A 23,004-nucleotide genomic window follows, 5' to 3' on the forward strand; every position below is an offset into this window, starting at 1 on the left:
GCCTTCCTATGATCAGTTGGCAGCGTAGCATATGCTCACTCCTGGCGAGTGGAAAAAGAGAGCGTTTCCCGCAGAAAACCACGGCGTATATAATGATAAATTAAAGGTCGACAGATATGTACGTTGGATGGTCATCGAAGGCGATCCAGAGGAAGATGCAAAGGCCATCAGGATAGAACTAGCGCTGATTCAGGCCAGTAAACGCTTTAGTGGCTCTATGTCGAGCTCATGAGCTTCTTTGACGTAGACCAGGAAGTAAGGGGTGGCGGTATTCTCTTCTGAAAAATCGAAAACCTCGGACTCCGGGACCTCGGTGACAGACTCGTCGTTGTACTTGCGCCAGATACCGCCATTCTGACAGTCTTTGATATAGACCCAGTAGTGGCCGTAGCTGGCCTCGCCTCTGTGGATGAACACGGCGCCCAGGGAGTAGCCATAGGAGGAGAAGGCGTCGAAACGGTGGGCGATGGCGTCCTGCACCGAGGCAATGTGGGCATCGAGAGCGGCCAGCTCTTCGTCGAGGGCGACACGGAGGGCGTCCAAGTGGGAGGTCGTGGCGTGGTATTGCTCCTGGAGTTGCCGACTGCCGGAGGTGAGTTCTGCGGCATCGAGGAAGCGGCGGGTGTCTGCGAGCGCGGCGCTGAGCGTGACGCCGTGGTCGTTTTTGGCAAGCAGCCTCCGGCGGCGTTCCCTGAGGCGTTCGAGCTCCTCGCGCAGGCCGATGGCCTGCTGCTTTTTGGCGTTCAGCTCAGCGTTATCGGTAGCGAGATAGCGATCCATGTAGAGCTTTTCGCCGAAGGGCAGCGGCTCGGTGGACTTGAATGGCATGAATTTCTCGCGGTCGTAGTAGACTCGCTGTATCTGAATCTGCAGCATGATGGGCAACTCCGCAACGGCAACGCTGCGGCGGACCTTTCCGTCGTCTTCATCTAGAGTTAGTAGGTCGTCTTTGAAGTAGGAGTCCAAGGCGTCATATATATCTTTTGGATGATCGCCGATATTGACCAGAAGCGACATAAAGCGCTCGATCTTCGTCCGCTTGCGGTCAGGAAATTCAAGCGGGATGAGCTCTTGTTTCAGTTTACCATAAAAGAGCTGTTTTACAAGGTCGAATTGCTCGCCCTCTTCATCCAAGCTGAGCGGGACGGACGCACTCTCAATTTGGTAGAGGACGTTCCCAATGCATTCCGTCACATCTTGCTGTCTGCCAATCTCCAATGTGTTTTCTAGCTGGTCGGAACTAATTTTCGCAACATAGGTGGAAGTTTCAGGGCCTTCGGCCTCTGGACTCCCGACCATGGTGATATCTTTACCTGAGTCATCATTCTCAACAGCCTGCCTATCCTCAAGCGGACCTGCGCTGGTGTATTCAGCGTTGGCGGCTGAATCCGATAGCCCACTTTCTGGCGTACTGGAAGGATTTGGACGAGTACTGCCGGTATTAGCTGTGTCGGAGGACGCTTGGTATCTGACACTGAAGTCATCTGGGCTCGCTGCTGAGTTATTTGTCGAAAGTGCAGAAGCAGCAGTTTTAGCGTAGCCGCTTTTAGGGTAAGCGCTTAAGGTATCCTTGGAAGTACCAAGGTTTGGAACAACAGACTGATCGTTTCCGATAGGTTTGTCTGTTCCTTCGTGCGGAGCTGGCGTCATGAGATGCTCAAAGTTAGCTTCACTGTTAACGATTCCTTTGTTCGGCGCGGTGGCATTACCGGTGGCCATATTTATGGCAGTATCATTAGGCATACACGTTCTTATTCCAGTGTTGAGATCAGTGTGCCCGTCCAGGGGTATGCCTGTCTGTGCACCGGTAGCAAGATTGCTATTGCTATCCGTTCCAATATCGCTGTCCAACTTGACGGAGATGTTAGAAGCACCAAGTTCATTAATGGCGCTGTCTTCATCACACTCCTCCATTGAGATATCGATCACCTCAGTATCTTCATTGTATACTTCATTTGCAACGAGTGCATTTGAGGCCGTACCAACCGCAGGAGGCACTGGCTCAAACTCCACCTCGGTACTGCTTGGAGAGAAGGACAAGTAGGCGAGTTCTCGGGTAGGGGTCACATATCTCTCTCTAGAATGAACCATCTCATGGAAGAGAGAACGCAGCTGATAAACAAACTGCACAGATCTTTCCACTTCTGCTTGGGAAATGGCTCTTCCACCTATTCTTCTTCTGCCCATATCAGAGGATGAAACCGCGTTGTTTAGTAAATTTGACGCAGTATGATCATACGCCAAGATGTATTCCCTTAAGGGCGATATTGTAAAGTAGTATTGCAGCAATGAGTTCAAGTAGCATGTGTTACCGATGTTGTTAATGCCCGTAGGCCAATTACCCGCTGGTAGGTAGTTGATATCCACCAAGCCCGTTTCCAGAAAGTGGTTAATCAGCTTGGAGTTTCTTTCGAAACCAATCTTGGTGAGCGCGATCTTTAAATTCAACAGCTGCTCCGGAGAAACAAGGGGATCATAACTCCACTTTCTTTGGAATATTTCCAAAATCAAATCATCTGTGGCATTTACATTTACATGTAAATACTGCAGGGCAGATTGATAGGACAAGTAAGACATATGGTAGAATTGGTGAAACTTGGGACATTGCTGAAACAAGATATTGAAAAGTATGATGCTCCTCTTGGCAACTGCCAAAGTGTATAAAGCTCGAATACAATCCATCTTTAGCCCAGGCGCATCTGAAACTTTAATGCTGTAAGCTGTTTCTATAATGTCAATATCGACTGATTCGTCAATTTCCAACAGCTTGTATGCCTGTAATTCATTGGGAAAGGGTTCGACTTCGACATAGAACTTCAGCTTGTCACTCTCTTTGTATCTCGCCAAGAGTCTCAGCGCGTTGCGGAGATCAGCGTGCTTCTGTGGGCCAGAGTCCTTGCAGACTTCTTTATAACTTTCCAGTAAAAATTCGTCAGAGAGCTGACGGGGATCAGTAGAGCTGGGATCCAAATGGAATAAGCGCAATGCACTCATTAATGCCTCATGGCCAACAACATTCTGTTTATAGGTGTATGTCAGCAGCTGTTTGCTGCCTTTTGAATTTGCGACAAATGACAGGTCATCGTAGTAGATACTAGCGTTCGCGGGATCTAACGCTATCTGAGCTTCATAGTTCTTTATGATGTCCCTATCGCTGTAGTAGTAATTCGAAGAAAGATGCACAAAGTGGTAATTGGTATCATAGGGATGCATCTGCTGGTTAAAGTCGTTATGGTCGTATTCACCCATCAGGTGGTACCAGAAACTGTGCGAAAAGTGAGTCTGATAGAGCTGGAACGAGCGTAGCTTGCTATTCGAAACCACGACATCCTTAGGCACTAAGCGCAGAGACTGCTTGCCCAAAAAGATAAGTTCAAGCGACTTCCTGATATACGACTCACGGAAACGGCGGACCTCCCAGTTCTCGACATGTTCTGTGAAGTCCGGTGGTTTGTATTCATATATTTTCTGCCCATCTTCCTCGATCTCGCAGAGTTCAAAGCCAAACTTCGTCACCAGCCAATTAGCTTCCAGCTGGGAATTCAGCACCTTGTTGTCGGCAGATATCGTTTTTAGCTCATCTTGCGCCTTCTGGCGGCTGAGTGGGTTTTTGAAAACCTTGAACAGCGTATTAAGGCACTCTGCCTGGCTCGGGATATCCGATGGGTCCAGATCCGGGTGCCGCTTGCATACCTCGAGATATCGCGCGCGGATACGCTCGCCGGTAAACTCTTGTAACTCATCGGGGCCGAACTCTGGCCGGAGGACTTCTATCCGGACAAGCCTGTTGGTCCCACTTGCCACGTAGGTCGCAGAATCGACCACAGCAGGGTCGCCGTCCTCAAACAAACAGAAGTCGGGTTTGTCCCATGGGTGCAATTCGTCGACCAGGTGGTACTGCGCAACGCCGTAGTGCTGCCGGGCCCGTTCCAGCTGCGGCCGGATCTTCACTGTCACACGCAGGTGGTAGATACGGTAGTTCACCAGCTCGTCTTGGCTCGCAAACCGCTGCCCGGGGTCGCATAGCACCCCCATGAACACGTGCACCCGGTTCTGCGCGCATGTACGTGAGGTGTACTCGAAGCTCGTCTGCAGCACTACCTGATCAAGCAGGTACCCCACGGACCAGGTGCGCGCGTTCGCGCGCTGCCGCGCATACTCCAGCATGGGCGCCCGCAACACTTCGCGCCCCTCCTCTGAAAGCGACACCGTCACCCTCACGTCGTCCAGAAGGCGGTCCGACGTCTTGACCGGCCCCTGCCGCGCTAGATTCCCATAGAGTACTGTGCGTCCATCGTCTCCCTGCTCGAGCTCGCAATTCTGCTCCGTCTCGATCTGTTCGCGCGATTCCTGATTCATCTTGACCTGCTGGCACGGCAATTCGCTCTCTGCCTGTGGCTATGCGCTCCGGTGGGAGTGTTAAAGCAAGGGCAGAGATCCGAAAAGCATACCGCACTACACACGCTCGAGGCTCCACAGAGGAGAGTCATTATATACGCGCCTAGTCAGAAGTCTGGACGGCCCATTATCTGCACCCACTCCCGGTCACTCGCGGGGCTTGGGCCTGTGCCATGGCTGTAACTGCCTGCCGCTGCCGGTGAGCTTCGCCAAGACCTCCACTGCAAGCTGCAGTGCAAATTGCGCAGGCAGCCAAGTCCCTGGTAGATAGTCCTTCGCGACCGACAGCCATGAGGGCCGGCATCGCACCGCCTCCCAGCGTCACATCCGGACCGGAGGTCAGGTAACCGGCATAGCCTTGGGTCTGGGAAAGTGGACCCACACACCGCTTTCAGAGGACATAATTTGAGCAGCTCGCCGATCGTGGCTTATGGCCTCTCACGCTTCCAAGAGTTAGGCAGTAAGATAGGCAGCCCGCACATAGCTGAGGCCCGGGACAGCGTTATAGTAGACATGGGAGCTAAGGCATCGAAGCTATCAAAAGACGACCTGCAGAGTCTCAAACAGTCGACGTACTTCGACCGGAGGGAGATCCTGCAGTGGCATAAGGGGTTCCTGCGCGACTGCCCCAACGGACAGCTGACTCAGGAGGAGTTCGTGAAGATATACAAGCAGTTCTTCCCCTTCGGAGCGCCGGAGAAATTTGCAGCGCATGTGTTTTCGGTGTTCGACAAGGACAATAACGGGACGATCGACTTCAAGGAGTTCATCACGGCGCTGAGCACGACGTCACGCGGGACGCTGGAGGAAAAGCTGGTGTGGGCGTTCCAGCTGTACGACCTGAACCACGACGGATACATCACGTACAATGAGATGCTGACGATAGTGACGAGCGTGTACAAGATGATCGGGTCGATGGTTAAACTGAGCGAGGACGAGGCGACGCCGGAGCTGCGCGTGAAGAAGATCTTCAAGCTGATGGACAAGAATGAGGACGGTTACATAACGCTGGACGAGTTCCGTGAGGGGTCCAAGGTGGATCCATCTATTTTGAGCGCACTGAACCTATACGATGGTTTGGTGTGAGTAATTGATTGAGCGAGCCGCGCGGGGACGTCAGGGTATTGAATCGTGACTATTTATACTTTTGTACAGTCTTCGTCGTAAAATGTAATTCTAATAATCGATGCGGTTACACGCGCTCTGCAGTCCAGATAGCCGTGCGGCAGATGGCTTTTATTGCTTCGGTCAAAGCGATGTAGGGGACCGCCTTGTGGGAATCGTACTGCACCGCGGTGTCGAGGTGCTCGAGCTCATCGTCGCGGAATTGGCGGATGGTGCTGATCAGGTTGCGCAGTTCGTCGCTTTGGCCGCAGGTGCCGTCCGACCTGCGCATCTCGTACTGGCTGTTGAGGCAGCGCAGCTGGTCGTTGTAGTGCCCGCCAATCACGGTCTCGACGGCCTCGGTGCACGCCATTGCTGCCTCCGGCGACAAGAGTGCCGTGACACTGCCCATGGTGAACGCACCCAGCTTCCAGAGCGGCGTCAGTAGGGAGGGCCGCACGCGACGCCTCAGTTGCAAGTCATTAAAAGTGTCATGGTGGTGTATTTCCTGGTCCCACATATGCTGCAAGACTGGCTTTAGATGGGGGTGTTTGTTTGCGAGCACAAAGAACTGCCCCGCGTAGATATAGTTGGCCCCCAGCTCGCCAGCCTGGTCTACCCGCACAACGCGCTCTAAGTACGCCAGCTGCGGGTCGGACATCGCGTCGAACTTCTGGCCTTCGCCTGCTTTGGCGGCTGCGGATGTCTTGAGTGTTGCGAGCACAGAGAATGATCGTTTGGTAGCTTGGTTCGTAGCAAAGGGGAGCATTTGGTCAGTAACGTCTTATATCCTGGGACGCAATCGGATGCAGTGGCAGCTTAAGCTATGTCGCAAAGACACAGTGGCCTAATAATTCTAGATGAGCGACTTCAGGCTTGCCATGTTCTGGTATGTAGTTGCCCGCGCGCCCGCTCCGGAGGCTAAAAAAAAGCATTAAACGAACAAATATCGAAACACTCAACCACTGGTATTAATCCTCAAGGAAAGATGACCTATTTTTCTTGGTATTCGTGAAAAGCTTCAGGATCGTGCGTCCAATTTCGATGTCGACTTCGTCGGCATCGCGCGCGTGTGTTACGGGTTTGAAGCTGCCCTCAGTGTCCATTATGTTGAAGTGTTTCAGCAGCCGGTTGTGCACATCGCACACACAGGTCCACTCGACGAGGAAGAGGTCGTTGAACTGGTGCCCGGCCTCACACTGCCAAATTTTATTCCGCGAGTCGCCCTGTAGAATGTTCGACTTCATCTCCGCGACGCCACAAAATTTGCCCGACTTGTTGACGCTGAAGAACAGGAAAATGCGCGCCCCTGCCGGCAGCCCCACGTACGCCTTGGAGAGCCGCTTGTTGCCGCGCTTCGTAGATGTCCACACCCCGTGCTTGAATGAGGCCTTGATGTTTTCCAGGTTGAACGACTTGATCACGAAGAACCGCGACCCTTCCGGCACTATTGCCGCCGCCCCTCCGCTTACGCCCGCAGGCGCCGGCATGCGCCGGTACATCGGATACGCCTCTGCATATTTCCGTGCTTGCGACACCGTGCCCGCCTCTACAGCACTACCCGGGAGCAGGTCTTGAGCGTTGCCTACCGATGTGTTCCCCTGCGTGGTGTTAGAGACGGCGAACTCCGCGTCGCTGGAGAACTCAGAGGAAGACGTGTCGTAGTCACTGCGCTGGATGACTGTCGTGAGGCCCTGCAGCACGTCTTCTATACTCCTAATGTTTTCGTTGAATTGCTCCACGTAAAATCGGCTGTTTACACCATCAGCGGCTAATCGTGACCACTCCTTTGAAACCGAGCTCGTGTACTTGTAGGACCAAATATCGCTATACTGCCCCGTAGAGTAATCCATTATGTCCGAATAATGCTTGAATCAGAGCTGTGCACGCAAAGTAGACTTATCTTTCTACCTTATGCTGTTTGTCTTGCGCTTAATGTGAGTGGTGTTGGTGAAAGACACAGAGGACGCCAGTCAGCTTATACCAAAACAACGCAAACACCCGCAGTCAGAACAAAGAGAGGAACGGTATATATATCTAAGACAGTATAAATGAGGTTTACAACATTACATAGAACTCTATTCTATGGTTTTTGCCACTACAGAGCTGTTACCGTGTTTTGGTGCATATCAACGTGCACTGATGCAGACACCGTGGATCGGGCCGCTATATCGTCAGCCAGTTCCAGAGGACTCTGAAGCTGCGAATAAGCTTGTGTAGCCAGATCGCAGAGTGGAACCAGGCCTTGACTGTCACTTTCCAGACGAGAAGCTTGCCCGCCATGCTGGTCCATGGAACAAATTCCCTTGTCGCGGCTTCATAGTGCTCGGCGGCAAGGCGGTAGTCGCGGTCGACGCCCAGGCCATGTTCGTACATGTAGCCTAGAGTCAACCGGCTGAATTCGGTACAGCGACTCAGGTGCAGTAAAGCAGCCGTCTCGTAGGAGCCATTTCTATAGCACATACTACCCGCTGTTACAGCTGCGAACACACTGCCCATCATGCGTGCCCGGTCGTAGTAGCGAAACGCGGCGTCGAGGCGCGGGGGCGAGATCTGTGGTGAAGCGCAGATCAGACAGGGGGCTTTGTAAAGGATGCGGGCGGCATTCTCCATGGCAGACAGGGTGCCTAGCTCCGCGGAACGGGCATATAGCCACAGTGCGTTTTCGAAGTTGCCCATCAGGGCCTGCATAAGAGCGTTGCGCAGGTCTGGCGACTGTAGATGGTTCGCATTTTCAAGGAAGTATCTATAACTTTCAGCAATTGCAGCGGGGCCCTGGAACCCCAATTGAAGCTCAAGTATCTGGATGCGTGTGAAATGGCTCTCGAGATTGCCATCACGGAAGCGGTCCATAGCCGCAATCAGACCCTCCTGGGAGAGGTCATTTTGTATGAAATTGAGCATATAAAGGCTCGCTTCATCTTCTGCGAGTTTATAGAACTCCGCAGCCCGGTTATAGTCCCTATATTCATAGTGGTGCAACAGCCCGAGGTCCCTCAAGGGGAACCTGGAAAGAACTTTGTTCGTTTGAAGCAAGACATCACGCGCATGCAATAGTATTTGCTCTGCCTCCTTTATCCTAGGTTGCTCGGTTCCCAGTCCCCGCAGCAATAAATGGCCTAGTAACGCCATTCCAGAGCCATAACAGCCCTTCGCTACGTGATCCGCATTGGCAATTTCCCCTTGAAACTTCTCGTGAATTTCAAACATCCTGCGCAGTACACCTTCGTGATCCCCATACTGGGTATACGTATTCATGCTTAGTTTGAACGCTTCCTCGACCGCATCGCAAATTCCGAGATCCATGTACTCGGGGGAGCCAGGCTCATCGGTGATCTCAATAAACTTCAAGAAATAATAGTAAAAGCGTAACAGCGGGCTCCCCCAGTTTGGAAGAGATCTGGGCGCAAATTTCTCACTGACTTCTGCTCCCCTGTATAAAAACCCTGGGTTGCCATAGCTGTCGAAGTATTCATCATGGTAGTGCCAGAACCGAGCTGGATACGAGTACCACAGCTCATGTGCAACTTTGCTGTACAGGATCAACGCCTTTGATGCATCCTGAGGGACGTTATGGCCCATTAAGTAACGATATGCGAGTGCTTGCATTGCTTCCAGAGAGCCCAGACGGCTTGCTTTCTGAAGATATATTAGCGTCTTCTCGGGCGACACTGGCAGTACGCCGAAAAGGCCAGTGGCGTGGGCTACCGCTGCATCATATAGTGATGTTGTGTTTGTTTCATTGCTCAAAACATTGAAGCGTTCCAGGTACTTCCATCCGAGTAACCAATTATGCGGTATGCCCCACTCTCCATAGAGATGCATGCGATATAGCATATATGTGGCCTCTGGGTGAGCTAGTCGATCACTGCATTCTTTAAGTAGCTCGTAAAGCAGCCGCTGGCTGTCATTTACACTTTCAGTCCAGAAAACTTCGTATCGTGCTTTGTATTCCTCCTCATCGTAGTCCGTGGGAGGGTTTACCACCAGTCTCCCTTTACTATCAAGGTACGGATCTTTCTCTAGTCGCGAAGTGAGTGGCGGTTCCGTAATTCGTTCCAAAGTCAGAGATAGGGCAGTTGCAGCTTCCCAGGGGTCACGATCAGCTATAAATGCTATCTGTTGCAGTGAGTCTTGCACTTGGCCTTGCCCTACAGTTGTCAGGAATGCAATAGTAGCCAACAGTAAGCCAAGTGCATTTGCCCCAGAGCCTAAATTCATACTAGCAATGTTCAAAATAACACTTAGAGGCCACTTCTAAGGTCTGTTTGCTTTAATAGTTGCTCAACCCACTGTGCGGTGTTACTTGTAGGTCGACACTAAGGAACAAAACCGCTCTCTTCTCATAGCAAACCTCACGCCACAGAGGGATTCTGCAAAACGCTCCAGAGTATGGAAGTACGTTACCAATGCGTATGCCAGCAACTGGTTAAGTGGAGTGACCTGAATTCCTGTAAGGAATGCCATAGCATAAGCTGCTTCCGCTGCCAAGAGTTTGAACCAGTCTTGAAGTATTGCCCCAAATGCCTAGAGGAACCTGGCAAAATAGATCAGATATTCTGCAATCGCAACTGCTTTCAATGCCCTCGTTGCAACATATCGCTTGTGATATCGAGCGAGAAGGTGACCGAAGACTCCAAGAGCTATGTGTTCACCTGTACCGGATGCAAGTGGAGCTTTACAACCCCCCCTACCGGCAAGATCAAGTCATTAACCAAGTACGTGCTCGAACTATACAACTCCAAGAACTCGCGGGCCTATGAACTTATGACACATTTACACAACAAGAAACAGCTGCTACAGTGGGAGGGCAGAGCATTCAAGTTTGACGAGATCGTCAACGCATTGGAAGGAAATGCGCCACGTTCATTCGTCCAACGTCTAGCGGCAGGTGAGAAGCTGCACCATCTGATCAATGAAGAATTGGCGCAACCACTGCAGCAGGACATGGAACACGTTCTGTATCCAAAACGTACACACCTAAAGTGCCGCTACCGTTACATGTGCCCGAAATGCCATCACACGTTAAGCATGCCCGATCAGACTCCAGCCTCGTCAAAACTACACAAGGAATCCTTCGCGATGAACGTCCTCCCGCATATCCGGATTGAAACAGAGGCGCGGGCTCTAGGAGTCGACACCCAAGACCCAACAGCACTTGCCATTATAGTTATGAACCCTATACCGATGCGCGCAGTTGACTTTGTTCTTTCTGCCTCTGATACTCTCTTTCTCCCCGTCCGAAAGTTTACCATCCCATCAGTGGCCCCGGATGATAGTCAACTAGATCGCTCCCAGGGCAAAGACGTCAATTTGCAAATTCTGGAGCACTATGTTAAGTTCATACCCACCTGTATGCTCGGCAATGACCATAAACTAAATCGAGCGGAACGCACCCGCAGATTAGGAAACCGATTTCAGTTCCAAGGAAGTGCGTCGCCTACTCCGCCCAATCCTGTCGACTACGATATAGAGGAAGAGGCTCGACCGCTCGATCAGGGCGATGCATGGTGCATTCTCCCATTGAAGTTGCTTCGCGATGGGCTTCACCTGCTTAATGTCCTAGTCACAATTGGCGATTGGCAGGTGAACCTGAATCTGCATTTTAAACAACATATAGCAACTATCACCTAGTATGTGTTGTTAGATAGCATTTCTAGTCTAACTTTTCTCTTTACTGTAATGGATAGTGAAAAGCGAACCTTGCTACCTTATACGCCGACCTAAACTTCGACGTTCAGTAGAGAATGTCTGAGAAGATAGAGCTCTCTCAAGAGCCCGCCATCCCAACTGATACCATTGCTAGACTATTCCATACATGCTCATTTACGCAAGATAGCACTAAGATCACCGAGGATGCCGTTACTCTTGTTGAAAGATACATGAAGCTATTTATACGCGAAGCCGTGCTACGATCATTGGAAAACAAGGAGAAAGTTAAACAAGAAACGAGGGCGGATTCTTTTGCGGAAGGACCGGTTCTGCAACACACCGATCTAGAAGAGATCTCGGGGGTACTGATCCTCGACTTTTAGGTTTCGCTTCAAAATTTGTTATATATTAAAGTCATACTACATACGTGAACTTCTAGTGGGGTTCAACTCCCGACTAAGGGGGAGCCACGTGGTAGGCTCTCGACCCGCTGAAACTTAGGCGGAATGGACGCGCGTAGGTCGGAGGTGTTGTTATTTATATGGGGGAGGACATGCCTATGATGAGTTCAGATGTCGATCAAGCTAATATTCTGCTCGTTTGGTTTGTTGCTGTTACCACTTTGCTGGAAGCCATTGCCGGCATTACCGAAACCATACCCTGTATGGGAAGGAACCATATTTGTACTAGGCAGACCAGTGTATTGCGTGGCAATGAAGGGGTTATGCTTCGGGGGTTCATTACCAACCTGCTTGTAGCCAGTACCCTGGGAATTGATAAATGTACCAGTTTTCGTGTGTTGGGCTGGAATACGAGTCTGACCTGTGTTTCCGAAAGTGTCGAGCCCTGTGCCAGAGGCCAACAAAGTGTTGAGTTCGCTGTACTTATCTGTGATCGACTGGTTACCAGTGCGTGTTGGCTGTAACTGCGGACCAGGCTGCGACTGAGGCCGTGGTAGTTGTGGTACTGGTGAAGAGTGCTGACCGGGCTGTTGCAAAACCTGGGGCTGTTGTTTCTGCTGCGGCAAGGATGGCGATGAGCTCGCCCGGTCGGGGAAGCCACCTGCTGTAGAGATATATGGACCAGAGGCCTGCGGCCCATCCGAATTCAGCTTGTGCATATTTTCGAGTGAGAAAGGATTGTTAGGACCGGACTGGAATTGTGGCTGTTGTTGTTGCTGTGCCAAAAACTGCTGCTGTGCCAAATACTGCTGTTCTGCTAGCTGCTGCTGCTGAGCGAGGTATTGCTGCTGAGCATAATACTGCTGCTCCGCAGCATACTGTTCTGCCATCTGTTGCGCCAACTGCTGCTGCTGCTGCTGCTGCTGCTGCTGCTGCTGATACTGCAAGTATTCCTCTAGTGAAATTGGGTTCCCGAATATGTCATAGTACATTGCCTGCGGCTGTTGCTGCTGCTGCTGCTGCCAGAGCGCCATCTGCTGCTCACGCTGCTGTTGTAGTTCACGAAGCTTGCGTAGTTCCTCCTCTTCTTTGCTTAACTGCAAGGCTACCTCGAGCTCTTCGTTGTCTTGTTGCTGGTTAGTCTTCTCGCGCCTCCTACGCTCTTCTTCTTCAGCGGTTATACGCGACTCTTCCAACGCCCGCTGTAAATCTGGATCTAGGTCTTCTGCGGGAGGTGGCACCGAAGCCTGCCTGTTCCTCGGATTGCGCCCAAGCCGCATATTCCGCTCCTCTCGTAGCCGTTCCTCGTCCCTCAACAAGGCAACAAGCTCACGTGCCTTAACCCGAATTATCTGCCCATGATCAACACCCGTTGACTCATCCACATGGTAGAATTCCGTCAAGCGCCGGAACAAGTACAGGTTTTCCCGTGCCCAGTCAACACACGTCTCCGCCCCTGTCCTCACAAGAAAATCCGTCACCGTCAAAGACTTCGCCACGTGCCTCCAATGCTTCGGCTTATCGCTCAACCGTTTGTCTAACATCACCACTATTTCGAAAAACTCCACTGCACTGTACGAGCGCTCTGCAAGTTCCTCCATCTGGTCCATCGACGGGCCATACTCCTCGTTAGAAGTTGCATTGCGAACCAGTATCTGTGCGGGCGAGTACCCATTCACCACGTTCTTGGCACTGCGCAACAATTGTTTCGACATCCTGCTGGCTGTGTCCGTGCTCACGCTGTGTCTTGTCCCACTTGTACAAGCGCCTTAGTTATTCCAGGCCAAACCGCGACCAGATATATGTCCAGCTAATCTCCTCAGTGAAAGTATATTCAGAACACCGCACACAAGTAATATATATGCTGGCCGAACCTGTTTACAAGCCCCTTTTCAGCTATGTGATTCCAGAAGTACCAAGTACAGCTTTGCATAACGCCAACGATTCCTTTTTAACGACTCTACATAGGCCGGGTAACAAAAGATCATGTGATTTAATAGTCATCTTTAACGACGATCATGCGTGGTTATGGCAGCACGCCCCGCAGAACAAGTCGCGTTATCGCTGGTCACGTGACACTTACTCAGTTCAAGGAGTGGAGAATACGAAGACTACGGTATTACATCTCGTACTATGTGCGAGACGATTCGTTAGCGTAATGTCATCATTCCTTCATTCGCGTGTTGCGTCTCGCGTCTGGCGTTACACGGCCTTGAAAAGCAGTTTCGTCTTGTTACGCGCGGCCTCACTACAACCAATGGCAGCGTCGGAAGCTGCTGTCGCGAGAGCAAAGTGCAGCTATTTAACAGGTCAGTAAGGTTTCACTTCAGGTCAATGTCTGCTCCAAAGAAGCAGGCCACATTGGGCCGATTCTTCACTGCGCTGAAGAGGCCTCAAGATGGAGCGACGGCAGCAGCGACGGTCAAGAAATCGAAGGTAGAGGCTGCCGAGTGCCTAGCGGCACCGGCAGGCCATGAACAGGACGCCGAGGTGAAGAACAGCCTCCCCGAGCTTGCAGATAAGCCCGCGCCGGGGGGGGTGCTGCCACAGGCTGCCAGCGCCGTGCCACGCGCACAAAGTTCTCCGGTTAAGCCTGCAGCAAGCACCAGCGTGATGTATGCAGACCTGTGCGCTGTGTTTGAAGCTGTGGAGGCTACTTCTTCGAGGCTGTCGATCACCAAGTTATGCGCGGACTTCATGTATAGCGTGCTAAAGTGCGACCCAGGGCACTTGATCCCGGTGACATACTTGTTCATCAACCGGCTGGGTCCCGACTACGAGCCTGGGCTAGAGCTGGGACTGGGCGAGGGCATACTCATCAAAACCATCAGCGATGCATGTGGCAAGTCTGCGGCTCAAGTGCGAAGCAGCTACCGCGAGTGCGGCGACCTGGGCACCGTCGCGCAACAGGCGCGTGTGGTACAGCCGACGATGTTCAAGCCAAAGCCTCTCACCGTGAGGGACGTTTTCAGCACGCTTCAGGCAATTGCACAGGCAGAGGGTAAGGACTCGCAAGGCAAGAAGATTCGCCTTATCAAGAAAATGCTGACGGCCTGCCAAGGAATGGAGGCGAAGTACCTTATCAGGTCGCTAGAATCGAAACTGCGTATCGGACTAGCGGAAAAAACTGTCCTTGTAGCGCTTTCGAAAGCCATCCTGACTCATGAGCACGATGGAAAGGAGCCATCTCCGGAACAAGTTGATGCCGCAGAGGCGCTTGTCCGTGACACTTTCTGTCAGGTCCCTAACTATGAGATGATAATCAACGCTGCGCTGCAATACGGTATAATGAATCTTCCGCAGCACTGCGTGCTTACACCAGGCATTCCTCTGAAACCCATGTTAGCGAAACCTACGAAGTCGATCACTGAGGTTCTTGATCGGTTCCAGGGCCAGCGCTTCACTTGTGAATACAAGTACGACGGAGAGCGCGCTCAGGTTCATCTGATGGAGGACGGTACCATACGGATATACTCGCGCAATAGTGAAAACATGACCGAGCGTTATCCCGAGATACAATTTCACCAATTTCTGGCTAACCCACAGACTACACGCAGTCTCATCATAGACTGCGAGGCTGTAGCCTGGGACAATGAGAAACAAAAGATTCTGCCTTTCCAGGTGCTCAGCACACGGAAACGGAAAGGCGTAGAGCTTAAGGATGTCAAGGTGCGCGTGTGCCTCTTTGCGTTTGACTTGCTTTATCTGAACGGCGAGTCTCTGTTGAAGTGTTCGTTAGCTGACCGCCGGAAACATTTATATTCTGTGCTAAAGGTGGTGCCAGGCGAGCTGCAGTTTGCGAACGAAATCACAACGATGGAGCTCAGCGAGCTGCAGACGTATCTTGAACAATCTGTAAGCGCCTCATGCGAAGGGTTGATGGTCAAGATGTTGGATGGAGAGGAGTCTCAGTACGAGCCCAGCAAGCGCTCGCGAAACTGGCTCAAACTGAAGAAGGACTATCTAGAGGGCGTCGGAGATTCCCTCGATCTCGCAGTTCTAGGTGCATACTATGGACGCGGGAAGCGTACTGGCACCTACGGCGGCTTTCTGCTGGGCTGCTATAATCCAGACCTTGAGGAGTTTGAGACATGCTGCAAAATTGGCACCGGTTTCAGCGAGGAGGTCCTCCAATCCCTACATGCGCAGCTCAAGGACACCGTGATAGCTGCCCCCCGCGGCGACGTCTCTTACGACGATTCAAGCCCACCAGATGTCTGGTTCGAGCCGGCAATGCTTTTTGAGGTCCTCACTGCTGACCTCTCTCTCTCGCCCGTATACAAAGCCGGTCGTGACGTCTATGGAAAGGGAATCTCGTTGCGCTTCCCCCGTTTTCTGCGGATCCGCGAAGACAAGAGCGTCACCGATGCCACCAGTTCCGACCAGATTGTGGAGTTCTACCAGAGGCAAGCAAACTCTTCTGGCTAGCTGCCGTCTGTGGCCAGGCCCTGTCATCGAACTGCTGGCATATTTCGCAATGATTACTTCTGCGCCTGTCACGCCGGGGTCGTGTGCCCGATATATTTCGGTTCCGCGACGCATAACGTCCGGACCGATCTGGTGAAGTCACGTGACAGATATGGACTTATCGGTTTTATCGGTATGCTGACAGCCTGCGTCAGCGAGTTGCACCCCATTACCCAGCGGCAAAGTGAGGGAGGTAGGCTTAGGCCTGCACCCTGCTGAATGAGGAGTCTGTTCTGATACCCCTCAGACGTGCGACACGTCCGCGTCTCGCAGATATATATATCTCGTATCTTGTCAGAAGAGCACCCAAAAGCTGGCACATAGAGACAACTCCCAAATGGCCACTAAGTCCGAGAACACCCCCATATATACACAAGCGTCCCCCGTGGTGCCACTGCCCACAGACACCGGGGCGCTCGCCAACCGCATTAATTTTCACACTCGTGAGTTGCATAGCAAGGCAGACGCCTTCGTCAGCGCCAAGTTCGCAGTTGCCCTGCGGCACCCCTCGATTTACCGCCAGGGGCTCCTCGCCATGTACTACATTTTCCGCTCAGTCGAGCAGCACATTGACCGCCTACTGCGCGCACCGGCGACTGCCGACGAGGCCCGCATCGGCGAAATCCTGCGCGCCTTCTGGCGGCCCGAATTTGCGCGCGCGCCAGCGCTCGTGCAGGACTTCGAGGTCTACTACGCAGCAGAGTACAGCACATCGGCGCAGCTGCATCAATTCCTCGACAGCTACGAGCTACCCCCCCGGCTGGCGGCCGCCGTCGCCGATATCGAGGCCGCGGCGCTCCGCCAGCCGTGGACCATACTGGCACACTGCCACGTGCTCTACCTGGCGCTTTTCGCAGGCGGCCGTGTCATGCGCTCCGCGCTCTCACGCCAGCTTGGCCTCCTGCCGCGCGCCGCAGGCCTTTCGGCGCGCGAGACCCAGCTCCGCGGCACCCACTTCTTCACCTTCGGCGCCGGCGCTGGCGAGGAGAACAAGGCCCGTGTCGCCTACAAGCGCGCCTACGAGCTCGCCACCCGCACGGCCCTCTCCGAGGCAGAGAAGGCCGACGTCATCGACGCCGCGCGCGCAGACTTCGACCACATCCAGGCCGTCATGGCTGAGCTCGCCGTCCGCAACCGCCAAGAGCTGCTCGGCAGCCCGTCCTACCGTCTGCTCACGTTCCTCGGCGAGGAGTGGCGCTACCGCACAAAGAACTCGCCCCAGCTGCTCGCGCTGGCCGCCGTGCTCAGCGCCCTGTTCCTCTACGCCGCCGCCCGCGTCCTCGTCGCCCGTGCATAGGCACATCTATTAGATTAAGTATGTACAAGTATACCCTCACCGTCCCTGCGAAAGCTTCCGCCGCTCTGCGCGCTGCGCCTTTCTGCGTTTCCGCCACTTATGCTTCTTCATCTTGGTCCGCCGCTTGCGCATCACGCTGTCCGCCTCCAGCGGCGCCGCTTGGCCCACGCTGCGCTCACCCCACACCAGCACGGCTTGCGTGCACGCCACTGCCAGCGGCGCGCTAGCTGCCGCGCGCATGCTGCGTAGCTCGCTCCACACTGCGCTGCCGCCGCTTTTGTTTACCGCCACCGCCTGCAGCGACAACGGCCGCACAAACGGCACGCGCGCCAGCTGAACTGCCCTGCACATGTTCCGCACTAGCCCCAGCATGTCCTATGATGCCTATAGACTGCCCTCGATCCTTATATGCCGGCTGCTGCGCCCTCGTGTCGTGTGTGGCCCAGTGGTCCCCATCAGAACGAGCATAAAATTTTCCCCGGCGGCGATCGCCCTCCAGGCCACGGCGGCGGGCCCAGCCGATACGCAAACAGCGCGCAGCGCGAAGCCGCGAAGCACGGGCGCGAATCGCGGCCCAGACGCTCAGCATGTCGATGCCCGGCTACAAGCGCCGCCATTCGCTTGCAGTGTGTAGATCTCCGTTTGTAAGCACCCGTACACCACGTATTATTGGTATCTGGCAAGGGCATCACGGCATAAAATTTTTGTATAGCTGATACGCCATAGGATGACAGGTGAGGCAGGCAGCCAAGTCGAGCCAGTTAGTTGCTGAGAGTGTGATGCTAGTGTCGAGGTTGCCACAGTTAGCGGCGAGGCCATATGCAGTCGGGCGGGGCTGTGCGGCGGGGGCGTGCGGGCAGAGACGGCCGATCATGGGATTCGTGCGGAACGCGCTGGGGTTGGACCCTCCGGCGTCGCCAGATGAGCCAACGGACGAGAACCGGTTCCACGTGTGGGAGCAGTCGCCGTCGCCGGACCTGCGGGAGCGGGCGGCGCGGATCCGGGCGTTGGCACGGTGCCCGGTTACAGGCAAGGACATCCGGTACAGCTGCGAGCGCTCGGGGATCCCGACGCACCACTCGCGCGAGGCGTGGGAGCAGGACGAGGAGTACCACCGCAGCAAACGGTGGGCGACGCTGCGGAAGGTGAACGTGTACGAGCACGACCTGCGCAGCGGGCGGCCGTTTGCGGAGTTTGATTTTCCGCAGGAACAGGGCCGCGACAGAATGGTGAACATGCTGAACTGGGACCTGTTCCTGTATACGCGGCAGTTCTACTCAATGGACACGGATTTCCAGCTGGCGGCGGTGACGAAGATGCTGTCGTACCCGATCACGATCGGGTCGCTGCTGCACCAATTCTCGCCGTACGCCCTGGAGCCGCGGGGGCCGATCACGCTGGAGGGGCTGAAGTCTCTTGCGGCGCTGCGCTACACGCTGTACCCGGAGAGCGAGAGCGCGCGCGCCGTGCGCTCGAAGCCCATGCGCATTTTCATCCTCGGCGCGCGCGCGGAGGCGCAGCTGCCGGGGCACGTCTGGAAGCAGCTGCAGTACCTGTTCCCCGGCTCTAACATGGAGATACACTTCATCGGCCCGGAGGCGCTGTACGACCGCCAGCGCAAGGAGTACGTCCACAGTAGCACGCCGGTTTCCAAGCGCGTGGATGGCACGCTGAAGCTTGTGCACCACACTGACTACCTCCACGTCTTCCACGAGGCACAGGACTTCTTCCCGTACGACCCGTACAACGACGTGTTCTTCTGCTTCCACCCGGGCTTTGCGTCAGCCGAGGGCAGGAGCTCGTGGATGGACAAGACCGTCCCTGCGCTGCTCGAGACCAAGTGTGCCATCTTCGTCACCGGCTTCCATCGCGATGACATGTTCGGCGACTTTGAAGCGCTGCGCGCCAGCCACGACGCGGAGATGGACGTCCTCATGCACCCAACCAAAAACATCTTTGGCAGCACCAAGTGGGAGCTGAACGACATGAACCCCCACGAGGTCTATCAGTTCAATATGTACATTGCCGGTTTCCGCGGCAAGCGTTACCACGCCATCCAGGTCTAATCCTTCCTGTAAATATTTTTACGTACCATACATCTATGTGAATACTCCGCTACATTATCGCGCTGTAGTTGAGGATGAAGTCGCGCTGGCACTTCTCCCAACGCTGAGGGTCGAAGAACACGTACGAGCCCCGCTCGCTGGTGGAGTCCTGCGACACGATAGGCTCCATTAGCGGGTCCTTCGTCAGCCACACCTTGAGCGTCTTGTGGTAGCGCCAATTCCGCTTGCGCAGCTCCAGGTACGTCAGCTCCTGCAGAACTGTGCCAGGGTGCTTGTAGAACAGGTAGAACAGCGTCTCGTCCTGCAGCAACGAAATCCGCGGGTGGTCGCGTGCCACACTTGTGAAGTCTGTAGATGCCTGTCCCAGAACCCCGCCGATGTTGCAGAAGGACTCAGGAATGAAGAACTTGGGCTCCACCTCGCTGCGCGACGTCTCCACCCACGGCGAGGGGAACGTATCGAGGGCGTGGTGCCCGTTACTCAGAGCCGTATTGTATCCGTCCTTGCTCGACACCTGAAGGGAGTGTAGCAGCGATGAGACATCCACCCCGAGGGTCATGAATGCATCGTACTGTTTCTCATGCTTTATCACCGGTAGCAGTCCCTTGAGCCCGTATTTGTCCATGTTGAGTTGCTCGACAGCTTTGGAGGGCGCTACATGTGGCATTGGGACCATAAAGATTTTTCGGCGTAGGCCATCCAATGGCACCGACACCACCACTTCTCGCAAAGTATACCTCACCAGAGCCCACCAAAGATGCAGCAGACCAGATGCAGGCCCAATATATTGGTGAGTGGCACGCCAGGGTGCGGGAAATCCACCACATGCGAGCTGCTACAGCGGCACTTGCCAGACTACCAGTATTTTAATATCAGCGACTTCGCTCGCGAGCACAACTGCTACGACGGCTACGACGAAGCCCGCAAATCGCACATTGTCGACGAAGACCGACTGCTTGATGAGCTAGAGCCGCTGCTGCGGCGCGGCGGCGCGATCGTGGACTGGCATGTGAACGACATCTTTCCGGAGCGCCTCATCGACCTCGTCGTAGTGCTGCGGTGCGACAATGCGATCCTGCACGACCGGCTACAGAAGCGGGGATACCACTCCTCCAAGATCGAGGAGAATATCGACGCGGAGATCATGGGCGTCGTGCTGCAAGACGCGCTGGACAGCTACGTGCGCGAGATCGTGGTCGAGCTGCAGAGCGACGACACAGAGCAGATGCAGCAGAACGTGGACCGTATCGCTGCGTGGGAGGCAAACTGGGTGTCCGAGCACCCTGACGGTGTGTCCAACGCGCTGCAGCAGCATGCCGGCAGCGACGCCAGCAGCAGCGAGGCTGACAGCGACGGCGTCAGCGACGCCGGCGACAGCGACGGCGACGGCGACGGCGACAGCACGCAGGACAACTAGTATGTACGCTGGTATATAGCACAAGGAGCCCGGTAAAGCACCCCAGTGGATCCCAGGCCCCACCAGCACCGCAGGGCGGCTGGCGGACCAGGTCGAGGCAGCAGGATACACCCAGACACTTGGTTTAGTGGTAGTTGCAGCGCCAGCAGTGAAAAATTTTTATGCGATGCCCTGGTGGCCTTGAAGAAACGGTTTCATAGAGGCAGAGCAGGACCCGGCAGACTGTGTAAGCGGTCGTAAACGTGGTTAATACGGCGAGTGCAGCAGAGGCGCGGCTAAGTCGAGCATAAAGGACGATCTCCTGGTGGCGATGTACTATGTGCTGTTTGAGTGCGATGTCGCGCATAAGGAGGACACACCGAAAGACCACGCGCGAGTGAGCAAGATCTACTACCAGCTGATTCATGAGCCCGAGCTACTACCATTGTACGCCGACGCGCGAGAAATTGAGGTGGGCGGCGGCGGCGTGCAGATGGCAACAGGGCAGCTGGAGGCCGCTTTGCAGGAAGCCACGGCCAGCGAGCCGTTCGTGCTGTGCTCTCTCCACTCGACATGGCACCTTCGCGTTACCCTCCCACGTCAGGCACACGACGAGGGCAGCATGCTGCCCATGTTCCTGGCCCATGCCAAGGTCTTTGATCTATGGAAAGAGTGCGATAGGTGGTGCGCTAATCATGTGTCGGAGCGGGCCTGCAACGCTGGCGCCAAAGGCGACGTTGCGGAGCTGTTCCGTGTGTTAGATTTGGATGAACAACTGGTTTCACATGCCTACATTCAGCAGGCGACTCGAGTGCTTCTGCAGCTGCACAATAAGTGCACTACGGCGGAGGACCAGTCTTTGGTGCTAACGCATCCATATGACTCTTATGCAGATATGACAAGTTTTATTCAGGAGCGGTCCGAAGTGCTGTATATGAACAACCTACCGCCAGATACGACGCAATCTGAGCTGGAGTCATGGTTCACACAGTTCGGTGCCAGGCCCGTGGGCTTTTGGACGGTCAAGAATGTGGTGGAAGACACTTCGAACGTTAACAACAATTGGTCCTCCAATAACTCTCGGTATGTGGAGGAGCACGACAGCATTTCAGGATTTGTAGTATTCCAATCGCACGAGGCTGCTAGCGAGGCATTGAACCTAAATGGGCGCTCGATCCTGTCAAATATGGCCAATACCAAGCAGCCGCGTGTTGTAGAGCATGTGGTTGAACTCAAACCCTCAAGCAGCCGGGTTTTGGACTGTGCACAGGAGATATTGTCTCCATTTCCACAGTCCAAGAACAAGCCCAGGCCGGGGGACTGGAATTGTCCCTCTTGTGGTTTTTCTAACTTCCAACGGCGCATTGCATGCTTCCGGTGCTCCTTCCCAGCCACTAGTGCAGTGACGGTCAGCAAGCTGTACAAGCCACAGCAGCAACGCCATTATCAGAACCCACACCACGTCCCATCGAAACAACAGGTGCAGCACCCGCAGATTCACGACCAAGACACACAGCAGCATTCTCAACATTTCAACATCCAGCAGATGCCGCAGCAACTCCAAATGCAACAGCAAGCGCACGGTACCGTTCAAGGGGGCAGTAGCATGCAGCAGTACAAGCACAGGCCTCAGCACGGCTTACAGGCGTATCTTGGCTGCTACCAACAGCAGCAGGCGAAGTCACAGCAGCAGTACCAGATGAATCAGCAACAGGTGCAGATGATCGCTGGCGACGCCCAGAGACGGTATAACCGGTACAACAAAATGGTGCAGGGCAACGGGCAGAACGGTAATTCTTGTAACGGAAATGGCTCCCTGGGCAGTAGCAACGTGCCCTTCAGAGCTGGCGACTGGAAGTGCTTGAACTGTTCTTACCATAATTTTGCCAAGAATATTGTTTGTCTGCGTTGTGGTAATCCAAAGACGGCCAATGAAGACGAGACGCAAGCTTCTCTTCAGGGCCTACACAGCTCTTCTGGCCCCGTAGGCGCCCAGGATAGCGCTATCAGCTCTGTAACTGTTTCGATCGACAGGCGGTCGAAGAATGAGCTAAGTAATATGCGGAATGGATCTAACAGTAGTAATAGTGGCAACGGTAATAATGACAGCAGTACCAATGACCACAACGGTTATCCTCAACAATCACACCATAATGGCGCAGGCGGTAGCAATACTCATTGGAATGCTGGTCCCTTGGGAGGGACTGTTAATATTTAGGGTTA

At 54.0% G+C, this 23,004-nt stretch overlaps 16 protein-coding genes across 16 annotated transcripts; 9 read left to right on the top strand and 7 right to left on the bottom strand.

Annotated features, from left to right (window-relative positions):
• Window positions 1-189: 189 nt before the first annotated feature.
• On the bottom strand, window positions 190-4,359 carry UBP2 (ubiquitin-specific protease UBP2; the record flags this gene model as incomplete). The annotated part of the gene is made up of 1 exon (NM_208593.2): window positions 190-4,359. One exon carries the CDS (start codon window positions 4,357-4,359, stop codon window positions 190-192), a length of 4,170 nt encoding a protein of 1,389 aa, NP_983240.2.
• Window positions 4,360-4,911: 552 nt separating this feature from the next.
• Window positions 4,912-5,484, top strand: FRQ1 (frequenin; the record flags this gene model as incomplete). Its single annotated transcript, NM_208594.1, has 1 exon — window positions 4,912-5,484. The coding sequence occupies one exon, from the start codon at window positions 4,912-4,914 to the stop codon at window positions 5,482-5,484; it is 573 nt and encodes a 190-aa protein (NP_983241.1).
• Window positions 5,485-5,590: 106 nt separating this feature from the next.
• CAT5 (putative monooxygenase CAT5) lies at window positions 5,591-6,271 on the bottom strand (the record flags this gene model as incomplete). The annotated part of the gene is made up of 1 exon (NM_208595.1): window positions 5,591-6,271. One exon carries the CDS (start codon window positions 6,269-6,271, stop codon window positions 5,591-5,593), a length of 681 nt encoding a protein of 226 aa, NP_983242.1.
• Window positions 6,272-6,473: 202 nt separating this feature from the next.
• Window positions 6,474-7,355, bottom strand: PHO92 (mRNA-binding phosphate metabolism regulator; the record flags this gene model as incomplete). The annotated part of the gene is made up of 1 exon (NM_208596.1): window positions 6,474-7,355. The coding sequence occupies one exon, from the start codon at window positions 7,353-7,355 to the stop codon at window positions 6,474-6,476; it is 882 nt and encodes a 293-aa protein (NP_983243.1).
• A 313-nt stretch (window positions 7,356-7,668) lies between these two features.
• HRD3 (ubiquitin ligase complex subunit HRD3) lies at window positions 7,669-9,723 on the bottom strand (the record flags this gene model as incomplete). The annotated part of the gene is made up of 1 exon (NM_208597.1): window positions 7,669-9,723. The coding sequence occupies one exon, from the start codon at window positions 9,721-9,723 to the stop codon at window positions 7,669-7,671; it is 2,055 nt and encodes a 684-aa protein (NP_983244.1).
• A 171-nt stretch (window positions 9,724-9,894) lies between these two features.
• On the top strand, window positions 9,895-11,136 carry AGOS_ACL159W (ACL159Wp; the record flags this gene model as incomplete). Its single annotated transcript, NM_208598.1, has 1 exon — window positions 9,895-11,136. One exon carries the CDS (start codon window positions 9,895-9,897, stop codon window positions 11,134-11,136), a length of 1,242 nt encoding a protein of 413 aa, NP_983245.1.
• A 113-nt stretch (window positions 11,137-11,249) lies between these two features.
• On the top strand, window positions 11,250-11,537 carry MHF2 (Mhf2p; the record flags this gene model as incomplete). The annotated part of the gene is made up of 1 exon (NM_208599.2): window positions 11,250-11,537. One exon carries the CDS (start codon window positions 11,250-11,252, stop codon window positions 11,535-11,537), a length of 288 nt encoding a protein of 95 aa, NP_983246.1.
• A 185-nt stretch (window positions 11,538-11,722) lies between these two features.
• On the bottom strand, window positions 11,723-13,270 carry ENT1 (epsin; the record flags this gene model as incomplete). Its single annotated transcript, NM_208600.2, has 1 exon — window positions 11,723-13,270. One exon carries the CDS (start codon window positions 13,268-13,270, stop codon window positions 11,723-11,725), a length of 1,548 nt encoding a protein of 515 aa, NP_983247.1.
• Window positions 13,271-13,416: 146 nt separating this feature from the next.
• Window positions 13,417-13,872, top strand: AGOS_ACL156W (ACL156Wp; the record flags this gene model as incomplete). Its single annotated transcript, NM_208601.1, has 1 exon — window positions 13,417-13,872. One exon carries the CDS (start codon window positions 13,417-13,419, stop codon window positions 13,870-13,872), a length of 456 nt encoding a protein of 151 aa, NP_983248.1.
• A 17-nt stretch (window positions 13,873-13,889) lies between these two features.
• On the top strand, window positions 13,890-15,983 carry CDC9 (DNA ligase (ATP) CDC9; the record flags this gene model as incomplete). Its single annotated transcript, NM_208602.1, has 1 exon — window positions 13,890-15,983. The coding sequence occupies one exon, from the start codon at window positions 13,890-13,892 to the stop codon at window positions 15,981-15,983; it is 2,094 nt and encodes a 697-aa protein (NP_983249.1).
• A 376-nt stretch (window positions 15,984-16,359) lies between these two features.
• On the top strand, window positions 16,360-17,319 carry HMX1 (Hmx1p; the record flags this gene model as incomplete). Its single annotated transcript, NM_208603.2, has 1 exon — window positions 16,360-17,319. The coding sequence occupies one exon, from the start codon at window positions 16,360-16,362 to the stop codon at window positions 17,317-17,319; it is 960 nt and encodes a 319-aa protein (NP_983250.1).
• A 36-nt stretch (window positions 17,320-17,355) lies between these two features.
• QRI5 (mitochondrial 37S ribosomal protein mS38) lies at window positions 17,356-17,691 on the bottom strand (the record flags this gene model as incomplete). The annotated part of the gene is made up of 1 exon (NM_208604.1): window positions 17,356-17,691. One exon carries the CDS (start codon window positions 17,689-17,691, stop codon window positions 17,356-17,358), a length of 336 nt encoding a protein of 111 aa, NP_983251.1.
• Window positions 17,692-18,098: 407 nt separating this feature from the next.
• MSS51 (Mss51p) lies at window positions 18,099-19,385 on the top strand (the record flags this gene model as incomplete). The annotated part of the gene is made up of 1 exon (NM_208605.1): window positions 18,099-19,385. One exon carries the CDS (start codon window positions 18,099-18,101, stop codon window positions 19,383-19,385), a length of 1,287 nt encoding a protein of 428 aa, NP_983252.1.
• A 49-nt stretch (window positions 19,386-19,434) lies between these two features.
• On the bottom strand, window positions 19,435-20,061 carry CDC36 (CCR4-NOT core subunit CDC36; the record flags this gene model as incomplete). Its single annotated transcript, NM_208606.1, has 1 exon — window positions 19,435-20,061. The coding sequence occupies one exon, from the start codon at window positions 20,059-20,061 to the stop codon at window positions 19,435-19,437; it is 627 nt and encodes a 208-aa protein (NP_983253.1).
• An 81-nt stretch (window positions 20,062-20,142) lies between these two features.
• Window positions 20,143-20,802, top strand: FAP7 (nucleoside-triphosphatase; the record flags this gene model as incomplete). Its single annotated transcript, NM_208607.1, has 1 exon — window positions 20,143-20,802. The coding sequence occupies one exon, from the start codon at window positions 20,143-20,145 to the stop codon at window positions 20,800-20,802; it is 660 nt and encodes a 219-aa protein (NP_983254.1).
• Window positions 20,803-21,112: 310 nt separating this feature from the next.
• NRP1 (Nrp1p) lies at window positions 21,113-22,999 on the top strand (the record flags this gene model as incomplete). The annotated part of the gene is made up of 1 exon (NM_208608.1): window positions 21,113-22,999. One exon carries the CDS (start codon window positions 21,113-21,115, stop codon window positions 22,997-22,999), a length of 1,887 nt encoding a protein of 628 aa, NP_983255.1.
• Between the last annotated feature and the right edge of the window lie 5 nt (window positions 23,000-23,004).

The sequence above is a fragment of the Eremothecium gossypii genome, chromosome III, assembly GCF_000091025.4.
Source record: "Eremothecium gossypii ATCC 10895 chromosome III, complete sequence".
NCBI classification, from domain to species: domain Eukaryota; kingdom Fungi; phylum Ascomycota; class Saccharomycetes; order Saccharomycetales; family Saccharomycetaceae; genus Eremothecium; species Eremothecium gossypii.